At 41.1% G+C, this 15694-nt stretch overlaps 1 protein-coding gene across 2 annotated transcripts; it reads right to left on the bottom strand.

Annotated features, from left to right (window-relative positions):
* Positions 1-5862: 5862 nt before the first annotated feature.
* On the bottom strand, positions 5863-14843 carry LOC107379693 (splicing factor U2AF 65 kDa subunit). 2 transcript variants are annotated; one of them, XM_015950562.3, is made up of 12 exons: positions 14573-14843; positions 13363-13504; positions 9775-9810; positions 8240-8343; positions 7962-8113; positions 7738-7854; positions 7276-7432; positions 7083-7162; positions 6798-6920; positions 6635-6721; positions 6133-6381; positions 5863-6047 (listed from the first exon to the last, which is right to left on the bottom strand). In XM_015950562.3, the coding sequence occupies exons 1-12, from the start codon at positions 14619-14621 to the stop codon at positions 5913-5915; spliced, it is 1431 nt and encodes a 476-aa protein (XP_015806048.1). In that variant the 5' UTR covers positions 14622-14843; the 3' UTR covers positions 5863-5912. The 2 variants fall into 2 exon arrangements, with proteins under 2 accessions (XP_015806048.1, XP_015806050.1); XM_015950564.3 differs by having other exon boundaries at positions 5868-6047; positions 7294-7432.
* Positions 14844-15694: the final 851 nt, after the last annotated feature.

Below are 15694 nucleotides of genomic sequence, written 5' to 3'. Positions count from 1 at the left end.
GTGAGTTAATTAGCTGTAGTTGGGTATTTATTTGAACTAATAACTAATAGTTTTATATCTGGCATGTTTTATTACAAACCACACATTTGTTCTGGTAAAATTTAGTACCTAAATATCTTAATTTTATATTATCTGGCCTTTTTAAGGTTCCATTTATTTAATTTAAAACAAGGGAGCTATGTTTATTTGCCAGCAGAGGGCGCAAAGTTCCCGTTCTTGCAAGGAACCAAAAAGAACTTCAGAGGAAGTGTTTCAATTAAGGAACTCTTTCAACTTTAGAAATCCAGTTCCTTATTCTCCTTCTACTCCTCGGTCTCTTCTTCAATACTACAATTTCCAAGAGAACAAAAAAAAGGATTAAGTTTTTTTAAGGCTCCATCAAACCAAGGAGGCTAAAATATTCTCTTCTAAAAGGCAAAGAACACAAGCGCAGTTACAGCTTTCATACACTGGAGGGCAGCAACTCCCCATCTTCACGTACATCCATTTTCTGAACCCGCTTGTCCGCGCGCGCGTGTGTGTGTGTGTGTGTGTGGGGGGGGGGGGGGTGCTGTCTCCAGCGGTCAATGGGCAATCGGGGGGTGCACCCTGGACAGAGAGCCAGTCCATCGCAGGGCAACCGAGGGCAACACAGAGACACACAGGACAAGCAATCTTGCACACACACGCGCACTCACCCTGTGCAGCCCCTCCCCATCTTTCCTTCTATTCTAAATGCTGTTGGACAAAAGTGTTCTATTTTTTGCCAGGAGAGGTCGCCAATTCCCAGTTCTTTCAAGGCAACAGAACACGGTTTTTGGAATCGTTGAAGTAAATATTTCTAAGGAACTTTTTTGACTTTATAAATTCAGTTCCTTCTACTCCGTCTACCCCCCCCCCCCCCTTTAATATTAATATTCCCAAGAGGAGAGAAAAAAGATTAAGATTTTTTAAATGCCCCGTTAAGATAAGGAGGCCAAAACATTATCTTCTAAAAGGCTAAAAAGAATACAAGTGCAGTAACAGCTTTCAGACACTGGAGGGCAGCAACTCACCATATTCCCTTCATTATGTATGAAAACAGTGTTGTTCTATATTTAGCCAAAGGAAGACGCAAATTCCCAGTTTTTTAGAGGCAACAATACACGTTTGGAAGTAGTTAGCGGAGTTTCTATTGAAAAGGACCAAACAGTAAAAGTGCAAAAATAAATCTCAAACTTTAGGGGTGCTGCCGTGCTGGGATTTAATTTTAGGAGTGCTTCAGCATCCCCAAAAGCAGTCTAGAAAGGCCTATGCTTCGCAGGCTCTCACATCACAACTCCAAATGTCCAAAATTATGAGCTGATTTTCGCTGCAAGATGGATTCTCGCGAGATTTGGAGTTTTCCAAACTCAGAAGAATCCTGAAATGCGTAGACTCGACACGGATTTTGGCCCCCATACCGCACCATAGTACATAGAGATCAGGCTGTTGCTGTGTTACACATGAGCGAGAAGGGGGAATATACGCCCTCCTGTGGACAAAAGCCAGAATTGTCAAACCATTTGGAGGATATGTTACCCTCTTCATCTCTAAACTGGAAAAAAAAATCCTAATTTGTTTTGTCCTCCAGTACGGCTTACCAAGACGCAAACATTTCCTGGATTGTTTTGGTCAACAAGGTGGAAGCACGATAACCCAGTCCTTCATTATTATTCACGAGAGGACAAAAAATATTTAGATTTTTTTTCCAGCTTCACTGAGACTGCAGAAAGAGAGGATAAGGACGGTAAAACGTCCTCTAAATGGTAACAGAACCAGTTTAGTTTAAGCTTTTAGCACATGAGGGCCGCAGTTCCCGCCTGTCGCTCATATAAGGTCAATTTAAAACTCAACCTGTGGCGCTGTAGCTTCTGTGTACAGTAGCGACGCGATGTGTAGCTCAAACGGATGAGCACTTTGTGACGTGAGCGCTGTGCATGTCTCACATCCACACTGGAGGCTTTAGCGGTGCGTATATATATGGAAGGCCAAAGGTGACAAAACTTCACCCATACAAAACATGCGTTCTGTCCAGAGACTAGAAAGAGACTGATTTGACTGATAACTTCACCTACTAAACCTAAAATTGTTTTTGTGCCAAGCTGTAAACATGTTTATTTCTATTGTGAATTTAGCATTTCTAACAATGAGAGTTTGCTCTGTTTCGTACCCAACCCCAGTGGATGAGGGGAAATCGGCAGGTTTTTGTCACTTCCTGGAGTTTCAGGAAGTATAGTCAGAGGTTCTTCCTTGGTTCAGTCCACAAGGACACGTGTAATGGCCAACAAGATGCACGTCATGACCACAAGACAGTGTCTCAGGCAGTCATTGTGTTTGTAGGTCTAATGAAGAAAGCATCTTACCTTTTACTGCTTTACCATGTCCTGACCGTGGTTCGATTCCTTGTCCCAGAAGTGATTTATTTGATTTTAGCTACAATTCTTGACATTATTACGTTTTTAACCCTCAACTCATTCACTGCCATTGACGACTAAAGTCGTGATTTTAGATCCAACCGTGCACTGCCAATGACGACTAAAGTCGTCATTTGCATGTTTTTACTGAGTGGGCGTTGGATCGAGCCCCGCCCCGAGAGAACAAACATCTCAGCTCTGAAGCCGATCTTCATCCGCATACGTCACGTGATCAGGAAGCAGAAAAACCATGTGTTAGATCGTTTTGGGCCGCTGCTGTAAAAAAAGTGAGGCGCAAACCAGAAAAGCTTCTGCCGATCACAATTCAACAACGGATTATGAAAGAACGGATAACGCTCGAAATGCACGTATTCTTCCGATGTAAGTCTACTCTTTGTTTTGGTAGTTTGGGCGTCGACATCATCCTAGCGTGCAACATTCTGACTCTTAAAAAAATACACAGTAAAAATGGTGAGAAACGCCGGCAGCGAAGGCCTTTAGCGGCCAGGAAACGGCTGGCAGCGAATGAGTTAACGGTGAAACTTAAAAATATCATGGCACATTTTTATTTGTTTTACTTTATTTTGTAAGCTGAAGCAGCTTTTATTTTTGTTATGTATTTTAGTTTTACTGATTAATTTCTGCAAAAACAGTCTCTCTCTAAAGATCTTTGAATTTGGTCATTTCCAAGAAGCATTTAGTTGAAATGCTCTGGGTGTGACACACATCCCAATGACTTGCTTAACTCGTCGGTCATTACGCCCGTCCTAGTGGACAAGACACATATTTTACTGGAGAGCTTTTGTTCTCCCATAAGAGGATTAGGTTCTATTGTTGCCACTGGCTGCTTCTGGGATGCATTCATTTCTGCAGTTAACATTGCAAAACGTTGAGTAATTTTCAAAGAAAAAGACCCTTGCAGAGATGTGATGTCATCTATGTAGATTACATCAATACATGTGATCTAACGGCTTATTTACTCCCAGCATCTTTCGAGAAGTACAATGTTTCTCTTGGTTGAATCCTTTCCATGGAGAGGCATAAACGTGATCTTTTCTTCTTCTGGCTTTAATGGACGGCATAAACAAACCTCAAACACTGAAGTCTCGAGGGAACTTTCGATCTGGCGAGTCCAGCGGAGAAGCGCTCTGCACCCGAGACGCTGTCCTAGTGTGACTGACACATTTACGAGTAATGGGTCTTTTGGGTATGTAGAAAATGTTTCAGAGCTTCGAGTTCAGCTCTAGAAAAATGGGAGCGAAAATAGATGTTGCTTTCATAGTTTTGGTTAGTGTAGACACAAGTTTGTGAAGTTTGATCTTCTGTCAGCATTATCCAACTGGAGGGGACCAACATAAATATTTCTGCAGCGTTGAGTGAAGAAGAAAATATCATGTCTATAGCACCTCTCAGGATAAAAATTACGAGTTGCTTCACAAAAACAAAAATTGTAAAAATATAAAAAAGCATTTAGAAAATGTTTAAAAATATATTAAAATGAGCACTAAGACAATTGTGATTAAAAAAATGTAGAGAGAGTGAACAGGAAAGAGGGAAATCAGTGGATCCTGAGGAAGGTGGAATAGGTGGGGAGAGCAGAATAAAGAGAGAGAGGTGAAGAAGGTCATACAAAAGCCAGCCTGAACAAGTGAGTCTTCAGCTGCTTTTTAAAGGAGACCACTGAGTCCACTGATCTCAGGCTCAGGGGGAGAGAGGTCCAGAGTCTGGGGGCCACAGCAGCAATGTGGGTGAACGTGGGTCTGAATGAGACAAGAAACAGACCCAAACAATCATGTAAATTCAGTTTTTATTGAATTTTTTGAAAACATACTGGACAAACAAAGGACTGCTTGTATAAACTAGATGTGGCTTTAAGGTTTAAATCATTTAAGAAATCACATTTTTTTTACCAGAAGGGGAAAAAAAAGAAAATTAAATGACACAGACACTGAAATAAAAGATTTTCAGAAAGTGAGGAGAAACATTTCAAAAGTGTTATTTCTGACACGATCTGCAGCGCCATCTAGAGGAACCGTAAGTATCACATGAAAGCATAGTCTCCAGCCTAACAGTTGGTCGTATGGTCCTTAAAGAATAACGTTAAGATGAAATGGGGAGATGACAGATATGCTGTTTTAGCACACAGGGAGCGTTGCAACATCCGACTGTAGAGAACAGTGAAACCAGGTCGATTTATGACCACAAAGCCTAAAAATGTCACGTTGTGTTCAGCTCGCCGTTACCTATACAAGGTGGATGAATAAACTGCTAAATGTATTATTTACCTTAATCACTGTAAATAGAATGGGTAAATTTGGTTTCGTTCTGCTCACGTGTTTATTTGGTCGTGTAAAAGAGGTGAAATGTTGCACAAAAAGAACTGGATTCAAAACATCTCACACCCAAAATTTACTTAGAAGAAAGTAGAGCTGGCTAAAGTACAAGAGAGCGACACGAATGAAGAGAGAGACATCAGGGAAAGAGGGGCAAGCCAAATTTCTGTTGTTTTGACATGTAGAAACATTAAGGCTTGCTGGTTAGAACGAGACATATTCCCATCAAACATGAATGTTTGTTTTTGCTTCTTCTCCATCTTTGACTAAATCAGAGCCAAACTGCTGGGACTAAAAGTTCTCATCTTTTTATAGCTGCTCAAAAATACTCGTGAGAAAAGTTACACCAAGAGAAATAAGGAACAACTGAAAATCTTTGCGTAGCTCGTGACTTTGCAGCTTAAACACCGGGTGACTTTGCAGCTGAGAATCGGCGAAGCTACACAGAATCAGAACAGCTGACGTTCAGATTAGTCGCACAACAACAGTGCTGGAGGGACAGCGGTCTGATCACGATGCAAGAACACGAGGAGTCTCCACACACCTTTCTAGTGATGGTGACAAAACCAAAGTGGATGTTACAGCTACTGTGTATCTACATTGGATCATCAAACAACAACGCCCATCACACCATCTCCTTTTAGTTTCCAACTCTTCTCAATCAGAATTTTCCAGTAGCTCCGTGCTGCAGATCCTCTCTAAATGTACTTAAAACAGGTCGACTCCATTTAAATACAAACCTTTGAAGCGTGGCTCCCTGTTCCCACCCAAAAAAACAACATCCATGTCTCACAAAGTATAAAAAAAAAATTCTCGACCCACCCCGGCCCCGTTATTACACACATTTCTCAAATTTCATACACATCCCAACCCACCCAGCTACACGACTACCGCCCCAAACCGAGCCCGGTGTTACATTTAAAATAAACACACGCCATTCCTCTCCTCCTCCCTGCCACACTGGTGCTAAATGCTCAACACGTCACGTAGATCTCCTTTAATTAACCGGACATCACCAAAGCCGTTCGCCAAACGATTAACAGTCCGAGATCTACCTGAAATGCTGCTCAGCCAAAATCACTCCGAGGGCTATTTGGAAACAGGCAGTACATGCTACACTCCCTCCCTCCCCCCTCCCTCCCCTTTCCCTCTCATCGTCCCCCCTCTACCAGAAGTCCCGGCGGTGATAAGCATCTGGATCGCAGTATTTCGTTACCACCACCCTGTTGGCAAACTTCCTTCCAGTCAGCCCCTGCATGGCCTTCTGGGCATCAAAAACTGAAGTGAACTCCACAAAAATCTGTGAAGCGAGGGAAAACAAGAGGCACGGTTATGATTTGCTGATCCATCAAAGCGCTTTACATCAGAATCTGAAGGTTGCCTACCTTGCCCGTCCCAGGTATGTCCAGGCCGTCCACCGGACGAGGGATCTCGATGCTTTTCACTTGGCCGTACTTGCTGCACTCCTCCCTGACGTCTTCCACAATCTCCTCATATTCTTCATCGTCCAGGAGCTCCTCGGGGGCCACCATGTTCATCAGGCACAGCACCTCAGTGGGCAGGCCACCCATCTGAGTGACGGAGCTGTTCAAACCCGGCACCTGCAGCGTCACCGGGGTCTGGTTTATAGTTGTCTGGAGAAAAAACAACAACAAAGACTTTCACGTTCAGGCTTCTGCATACCGCCATAGATCCACCCTAAACACAAGCGCACAGCTTCATATTCAGTACACGACTTGGCTGAAAAGACGTATATTTGTCCTGGTTAGAACTGAACAGACGAGGAGCTGCAGCAGATCTATTCAGCAATCTGTCTCGGTCCGTTTTAGAACCGACATCCAGCCTCCCACCGTTCTGCTGTCATTCACCCAGCAGCTGGAGCCTCACCAGAGTGGCGTTCTTGGATCCCACGCTAGCCCTCTGCACCAGGAGCTTCTTGTCTCCGAGCTGCATGCCGTTCAGTCCAGCGATAGCCTGTGCAGACAGCCAAAGCTCAGTGACCCGTTTCCAGAAAGGTTCCACCACAGACGTACCTGCTGGGACCCGTTACCTGATCGTTCAGGTTGACATCAACATATTCACAGAAGGCATATCCTTTAGATAGGCCTGTGGCACTGTCTTTTACCAGGTTAAAGGCCTTCAGAGGGCCAAACGACGTCAACAACTCCTTCACCTGAAACACGAGAGTTCACGCGAGTTTAGATGGAAACTAAAGCAAACAAGATTAATGTCAACTTTTTATTTCATTCGGTTCATTTCAACACCAAAATGTCACCAATAAGAAAACACACATGAATGCTAAGCACCAGGATGGCACTTAGACTGCAACACCGACCTGGTCATCGTTCAGATAATTGGGCAATCCACCAATAAAGAGCTTGTGAGCCGAGTCTGGGACCACTGTGGACACCACTCCTGCAAAATGTGCAAGGACAAGAACGAGTCTGAGGAACCCGAGAAGAGGCTCACGTGGATATTGAGTGATCAAATGTTTATGTATACTTGTAGCAAAATGTAAGGATAAAAACCATTAATTGTCTGTGTACCAGGCACATAGACACTGGGGTTCTCGCTCATGCCGGGCAGTGGCTGGTAGTCGTGCGGACGACGGATTTTAAGGCTTTGGCCTTGAAAGATGATGCCATCAAAGGCCATTGCCTGTGTCGTTTCATCCACTGAACGAAACTGAACAGAAACATTTAAAAACACACAAACAAGATCCAACGAGAGTTCAGGAATACTTCAGAGCAGGAGTAGGGAACCCTGGTCCTGGAGAGCCGCCAGCCAACACGTTTTAGGTTTCCCTGCTCCGACACAGAGGATTCACCAGTTTAGCAGCTCATCAGCCTCTACAGAAGCCTGTTAATAGCCTGCTGTTTAAAATCAGATGTGTTGAAGCAGGGAAACCTCTAAAACGTGTTGGATCGGGACCAGGGTTCCCTAACCCTGCTCCTGAGGATCATTAATGACCATCACGGGATGTTTCTCACCTCAAGGAAGGCAAAGTTCTTGTCCTGGTTGATCTGTACAGCGAGGACAGGATTTCCAGGGGCCTGAGTAAGACCACCTAAACGCATCTGAGCGTTAAAGAAGTCCATCATGGACTCCTACACACACACGCACACACACACACGCACACGCACACACACACACAAAGAGTAAAGGTCATTAAAACGATATTATCCAAACCGAAATATGCTTTTCTGTTTCTCACCTCTGTGATACCAAAGGGGATGTTGCCAACATAAAGACGGCGGGCCTGCCGGGTCATCTGGCTGCCCACCACAGGTACGGGGGTGGGGGTTACAGCCAGGCCGTCTGGGGTCATGGTCGGCAGGAGGGCGGTGGCTGGAATTTGTCCTGCCGCTGAAAAACACGAAACACAAAGTTATAATCTTCCATTTTACCACACTACCATCATATCTACATCACATAGAGGTTTCAGTACCGCGATGGATAACATCCCAACTATAAATGTATCAAACTTGTTACCCTGCATGGCTTTGTACTGCATGGGAGTGATGTGTTCAAATCCAGGCGGAGGGACATCCCAGTACTTCTTTATCTTCTTCTTCTTCTCACGCTGAGGAGAACGGCTGTTTGACAAAAAGAAAAAAGTGAAATAAATTTAACTCACGTTTTGATTAAATACAGGGTGATTTGCTGAAATATATTAAGAAATAATGATTTTAAGACCAAATTCACTCATTTAAGCAACACATTTGCTGTTGTCTCTGGTATAAACGAGTTAATCTCTGAGGAAAAAAGCTCTGAAGCTCCAGTTTCAGAAACTCAAAGTGAGCCAGAGCAGAGTTGAGTTTCAGACGGAGGATTTGGACTCTTAGTTCCTGATATTTGAACATATCACCTCTGATTGGATAACAGCAATGTGACTCTACAACTGACTGTTAGCTCTGGAACGTTGATGTTTTATCTCCAAACATAAAACCAGCCTGGAGGAGTTCTGCTGTGTGGTGGAGTTGCAAATGCTAATGGCTAGCTTCTACTAGTTGAGATGTTTTCTGCGGTTTTCTAGACACTAAAACAACAACAGCCTTCCCCGTCGCGAGCCAAGATGGGTGAGTCCACGAACGTTAACTTGACTATGGCCGTGTTCGAGATGAGCCAGTTCTGCGCAGAGTCGATCACCAGTGATCGGCGAGCAGTGCATGCCGGTTAGATTTGTGTCTGACTTGACGCCAACTTGCTCTGACGTCATGCATACGTAGGCATCGATAACCTCGTGAGATCAAGGCGGCCGCAAATTTTAGAGCAAGGCGCTGCAGTTGCTCTCCCTCGGCTGCAAAACCTAGGGGATGAAGGGAAACGCCTGGCTCTCACCTGATCTAAGACCTGATTGGTTCACATTCTGATCCAAACATCCGGAGGTAGAACATGAAATGTTAGTTGGTCACATGTATTCTTTAAGTCATGTTACGTTGATGATGACAACTATATAGGCCATAAAGAGAAATGTGATTTGTGTTCTTTTGTCACGTTTCCTATGAGCACACTGAAGCTACAGCTGCTAACCTTTACTTATTATTACAGTCAGGTCTCCATATAGAATATATGATATCCACAAGCGCGTGAGGATGTGTTTCGGCTGCTAACAGGCACCAGAATTAAAATAAATAATTAAACAAGTATGAACTCTAACGCGATATCTTCAGCCATCGTCACCCGCGAGCTACACATGCAGGGAAATCTGTCTGAGTTAAACGCCGGCTTTCAGCCGCTCCCCCTGCTGCGTCCGTCTGCTCTCGTCTGTTTTCCAGGCGAGGCGCAGCTCAACTCGAACACGGCCATAGTAACGTAGATCTGATCATTTTCGATCAGCTGCTAATGAAGGAATAGGGTACAAGACTATTCTCACATTTAGTCTGCACGATAAACTCAGAGTGACTGATCATATTTCAACAATAAGTCAAATAATTGATTTCAAATTTAATTCAAATGGTAAAATGAAACATGTATTAGGCCTCATTTGTTAAACTGCAGCGTCACAAACCAGTTTGCTGTATTACCTTCCAGCGTTGTCTTGAGGGTAGCTGGATGGTGAGCTGAAACGACATGAGAAGTTGTTCACATTTCTCCTCAAGCATAAAATTAACTTTTTTTTTCACGAAACTTGGACATAAATTATGATTAACCTCACAAAATACCCTGTAAAATAAGAGTTTCAACAAAAAAATAAGTCCTTTTATATATTTATCTTATGAAGCACTAAGGAGTGAGTGTGACTTGTGTTGGGCGACTGAGAGGACGGAGAGCGGAGAGCCAGCTATCGCTGTATCAACACTAAGATCAATGGTGCTCTGTCACAAGCTTTGTCTGCTACCGCTGTCACACTTCTCACTCAACTAACTGTTCATTTGCAAAGAAAAATACTAGTTAGATCCTCCAGTGACAGAGATGTTCAAAATGATCATTAAGATGGACATTAAATCAGCAGGTAGGTCTTCTGAAAATTGCACACACAAAAAAAAAATCCTAAAATTGCAGTCTTCAGCGAATAGCTTCAGTGTTCAAAGGTCAGAGTTCAGTCCAAGTGAAACTATTTGTCACCAATGTCTTGCTGATAAACATGGACCAAACAGATGTAGAAAATTGTTCTTTGAATTTAAAATAAACTCTTCAAAAGTAATGATTTAGCATCCAAGAAAGAAAAAATTTGAATTATACATATTGGTTTCTTATTATTAAAACAAAAGACAAATAACTTCATCTGTAACCAAATTATTTATCAGTACCACGTTTAGCAGACCTCAGTTTCTGATCAGTTCTCTTAAAAGTCCAACTGTAAATAATTATTGAGAAACAAGCTGTGTGTTATCCGTCCACAGCCATAATGACTCAGTTCACATTAAATCTCCAAGATATGATCCTTAAACCTCTAATAAAGTCCCAGAGCTACATGGGTGTTAAAGGTGCATTGTGTAAGAATGACATCCAGTGGTCATATGTGGGTACTGCATCCCATTTTCTAAACACCAGTGACTTTCTGGTGACTTGGTGAGTTTCATGGCTGTTTCCAGCTACGGATCAGCACCAGAAGACTCTAGATGACGAGTGACGACGAATCACCCACAGTAAGTTGATAAGTAGATAAATACATTTCACAGTAACGTTGAGTTGTTGGTGTTTGAAAAGGTAGTTTGAGACTTTTTAGAGCAGACTTTTTGGTTCTAACTCACCGTTAGCATTGTTAGCTCAACATTAGCCTCTAGTCTTTACCCGATATTAGAGTAAAACAAAAATAAGTTGAGGCTTCTTATGTGTACAAGAAATAACTTCTGGGTCGCGCCGTTTACTGTCTTAGGTTCTTTACGAACTCTGCTGCATTTTGTCAACTGGTGTCAAATTACAAATGCTAGCACTGCAGCGCAGACTTAGTAACCACGTGGGCCCTTGATTGTAAATAAAAACTACATCCATCTTTGATGATTTTAAAAGGAGAAAAACTGACAACCCCCCAGCGGGCTGAGAAGGAAATCTGTTTCAGTGTAACCTTTCTTCCAACATGAATCAGACAGATTAGACAGTTTTATGATTATTTCATTGTAAAATTCAGGTTACAGAAGCATTAAAAATTTCCAAACAACAAACAGAATGGTTGCTTTAGTAAAGCGACCATTGTTGTGGCACAAACTCACACCCGTGTGAGAAGTGTTCCAGAGCAACAGACAAGAATAACTTTACTAAACACAGGCTGAGTGCCAGGATTTTTTATTATTATACACCAAAGAAAAAATGCTGAAAAACATGACAAAAGAAGTTTTTATCAGATATGTAAATTAGAAAAGTGTTTTTCATAGAAATTATTTAAAACTCATCAAATCACATATCCCAATTTTCAATTAATCTAAAATTAGCAGCTAGGGTTGTCACGGTAACCGGTATAGCGGTAAACCCCGATAAAAATGTTGACAATAAAAATAACCGTCCAGTTTTTAAAAAAACTAAATTATCTCGGTGGGTTTACCGTGGCCGCGGTTTCGGCGTGGTGACCCTTACCAGCCACCGTCGCTTCAGCTGAAGTTCCCGCGGCGCGCACACGCACTTTTTAGTTTGCAACGGCACCAAAACTTTGAAGCTGAAATAATGGCCGAAGGAGGAGACGGCAGCGCCCAGGACATCCATCAGCCCTCAAAGAAGACTAAATCGGAAGTATGGGCATATTTTGGATTTCTGAAAAATGCTGAGGGACAGTTAATAGAAGACGGCTATCCCGTTTGCAGAACGTGCAGGAAACAAGTGTCTGCAAAAGGCAGCAACACTTCGAATCTAATGGCACATCTGCGTGACCATCACCCACGTCTCTACAGCCAGTGCAAGGTAAGTTAACATTAGCGTTTTAGCTTAAATGCATGACGTGAGGACTTTTGGTTGAGGGAGAATGCAACGAGTCACTATATACTGCAGCCGCAGCGTCCTCTGCCAGCATTTAAACCGTGTCACGGACACCCTGTTGCTGGATGAAGCATCTTATTTGTTGATGATGAAGAGAAATATACAATTAGTTCCTTGTCATTGATTTGTTTACTTATTCAATGCCATTTATACTTGAACATTTGGATTTGATTACACAGTGTAGTAGTTATTTTAGTAATTTGTTTAAAGTGGCTATTTATTTTAAATACATATTTTTTAAGGTTGACTTGTACAGTGCTCAAGTCAAGTGTGGACTGGAGTTTTAGATTTTCATTTTGATAATGAAGAAAACAAGTATATGAGAAAACAAGTGGTGTTTCTTTGATTTGTTTACATATTGTTTATGGTTTGAATGTTTGGATTTGTATAATTTAAACCTGCACTGACTACTGTAACATGTTCCAGAAAAAGAAGCTATTTGTTCCTTTACTTGTGAAAAGTTGCACTTTTGCTAAGACTTTGTGTTATTTTAGGTTTAATAAACACTGTTAAACCTTTTCAGAACTATTTCAGTTTGTGTAGAACAGGACTATCAATGCTTTCTGAACATATGCAACACCGTTTAAAAAATACAGCGATAATACCGAAAACCGTGATAATTTTGGTCACAATAACCGTGAGGTTAAATTTTCATACCGTGACAACCCTATTAGCAGCTGTTGCTATGTGTTTTGGGGAAAATAGACAAAAATAACCGTTCAAAACCCTGTATTAAACAGTAACTAAGCGATTTTTCAAGTAACATCCAAATTAAGAGTTAAGAGCAGAGTGAAAATAAAATACAGAGAAAACACTGCAGAAATACCACCTTGTTTGAGTTCTTGACCAGAATAATTAGAGACCTTTTCATCTTTAACTTAAAACACATTCATTTTCTGTGCCCCTGTGCATTTATTCAAGTGACAAACTAGTGTTATAATTGTTTTCTGTTGAGCAAAGAAAAAAAAATGTTTTTTTTTGTATAAATTAGTGAATTAAAACAAACTCCAGACATGTGCTGTACTTTAGAGATATGTAGTCATATCACTTTAAATACCGACTTTTGCACAAGCACCAGTAGCTATTTATATGCTTCATCAACACGTCTCATATCTGACTGTAGTGGTCACTGTGTCAGTTTAAATTTCATGACAGGATAAAGGTTTTACAGTTTGTTGTCGCCATCATAAACTGCTACAAACCTGCGCCGGTGTCTCCGCTCCTTACTGTCTCCACGGCGGTCCCTGCTGCGTCTGTCCCTGTCTCTGCTCCTCCTTTTCCTCTCTCTGCTACGACTGCGGGACGAGGACCGACGGTGATGACGGTTCTCCTTGTCCCTTTCAGCTGCAGGGATAAAGATCTTGTAAACCAACAGAAGTGCCTGACATTTATAGAATGCCCAGATATGAAAATACGAAGTCAAAGCTTGTATCTCCTAAAGGCAGGAAAGTTATTTTGTTTTGGGTGGAAATTGGGATAATTACAATAATATACAGCAACAAAATGGAAACTTACAATTACTCAGTGAACAACTAAACCCTAAGAGCACCTGGTATTGTCATTGTTGTGTTACATCTAAAATAACAAGTGCGTGGGCAGGTTGGACATATTAGGGTACAAAAGGTGTTGGGAAATATCTTAAAATACACATTTCATCTTTGCATTATAATCAATTACTGCCAAAATAATTGTACAAAAATACCCTCTTGTGTTTTTATAATAAACTAAATATAATTAATTTGCTAATCATCGTGACAACTCTAAACTACTAAAATCATTCTAGAAATGTTACTAATTATGGCTCAAACAACATAATTAAAAAACAATCGAAAACCTTACAATTAGTAAATATTACTTTTTATTATTAATAGTAGATGATAATGTCTACAATTTGATGTTATTACTAGCTAAATGTAAAAGTTACAACATTTAGCTCGTTGTCTGTACGACAACCAAGCGGCCCTGATTGCAAAGATCTTTTTAGGTCAAGTCGCTAAATTAGCGTTTGTTTAAGACGCAATTGACTTATTCTGAAATGAGATGTAATAACAAATCAGCAAACAGCACTTTAGTGTTCCCTGTCAACTACACCACTACCAAATGAATGTAAAGTACTCCTCGTAGGACGACGAGCACCATGTTTTAGTCAGGCCCAGCTTTACTTTTTAACTTTTACAATGAATTTATCAATTGTCAAACGTAGCTTGCCGCTTCCATAGACATTGACACTAGAGGGAAAAAATAAAAAATGTTAGTCTGAATTAGTTCGCACGTTAGATGTTTTAAGGCTACGTCCTAATAATGAGCCAACCCCTGTAAATAGACATACCCACGGACAGTAAATCCAATGGCGACTATTCAACTCCATTCGAGTGTTTTTCTTTATATTTTATATAAAAATGTTTTATTTACCTTGTTTATTTTCAGATAGCTGTCTTTCGAATTCGTCGTAGTCCGACATTTCTGGGTTGAAGCCTGTTACGCTTTCAGGGGATGCGTTGTTCAGTCGGCGGAAGCTAGCTTAAGCTAGCAACAAGGTGAACAACACTTTAAAATACCAATACTATTCGCCTACACCGCTTTAGTTAGTTCGCCTCTGGTAACACCTTTGGTGACAGTAAAATATCAAAAGTTAAAAAGGGGTTTACAAATTAGCAGTGTGGTATATTTTACAACGTAAAAGAGAAAAATCTTAAGAAACAAAAACGTGCTCGTGCTAGCCTGCTAACATTAGCTAAGACCAGAAGAAAAGGCCCGTTACGAGTGCCGAATTAATGAGTTTCCCCCAAGCAAGATGCAAATCCAAGAGGACCACTAGCCCACGAGGAGCACTTGCATAACTCTATAAACCAAAAATATACGCTATCAAGAAATCTAAGAGTCCATGAATCAACAAAGATTTCGGTACGCCCGCTTCTTTTGCTCCCTTAAGCAAGTAGCCCCTGACACCGGAAGTTGATGCTTGCTAAATTTCCGTTTAAAGAATAAGAGCTTCAACCCTGTCCGTCAAATCGATCACCATAAGACACTTTATTCATTCTCTCCAGATTATTGCGTCCTGGCAAAAAACTTATCAGCTGTTGCAAACTGGTAAACTGAAAGTTTACAAGTACTTTTGATTTAGTGACCACACTATTGTTTAAAATTTTAAATAGACACTCAAAAAATCACATTCAGCACATATTAATGTGTATTTATCAAGTCATAATAAGGCAGACAACAGCTTATGTGTCACAAGACCACATGTATATGCTGAAAATAATGACCTTTAGAAAAACGCGTTTTAAGAAAACAAGAATTTTATTGTACTATTTTACGTACTTTGAATGAATCATTTGCATTCTCACCTCTGTGAGGGGTAGTGTTGAATTTTACTGATAAAACTCACATTTTTGTAGGAACATAATTGCTTTAGTGATATTTCACTGGTGTTATTCTTGGGAGTGAAAACAGTTTCAGACAGTGAAAACAGTTACTGTCAATCTAATTTAGTTAATTCTCAAAATGTAAAACATGTGTACGTTCAATGATTTT

This window comes from Nothobranchius furzeri, chromosome 5 (genome assembly GCF_043380555.1).
Source record: "Nothobranchius furzeri strain GRZ-AD chromosome 5, NfurGRZ-RIMD1, whole genome shotgun sequence".
NCBI classification, from domain to species: domain Eukaryota; kingdom Metazoa; phylum Chordata; class Actinopteri; order Cyprinodontiformes; family Nothobranchiidae; genus Nothobranchius; species Nothobranchius furzeri.
The sequence above is the reverse complement of the archived record's forward strand: the minus strand, read 5'-3'. Positions and strand labels throughout refer to the sequence as shown.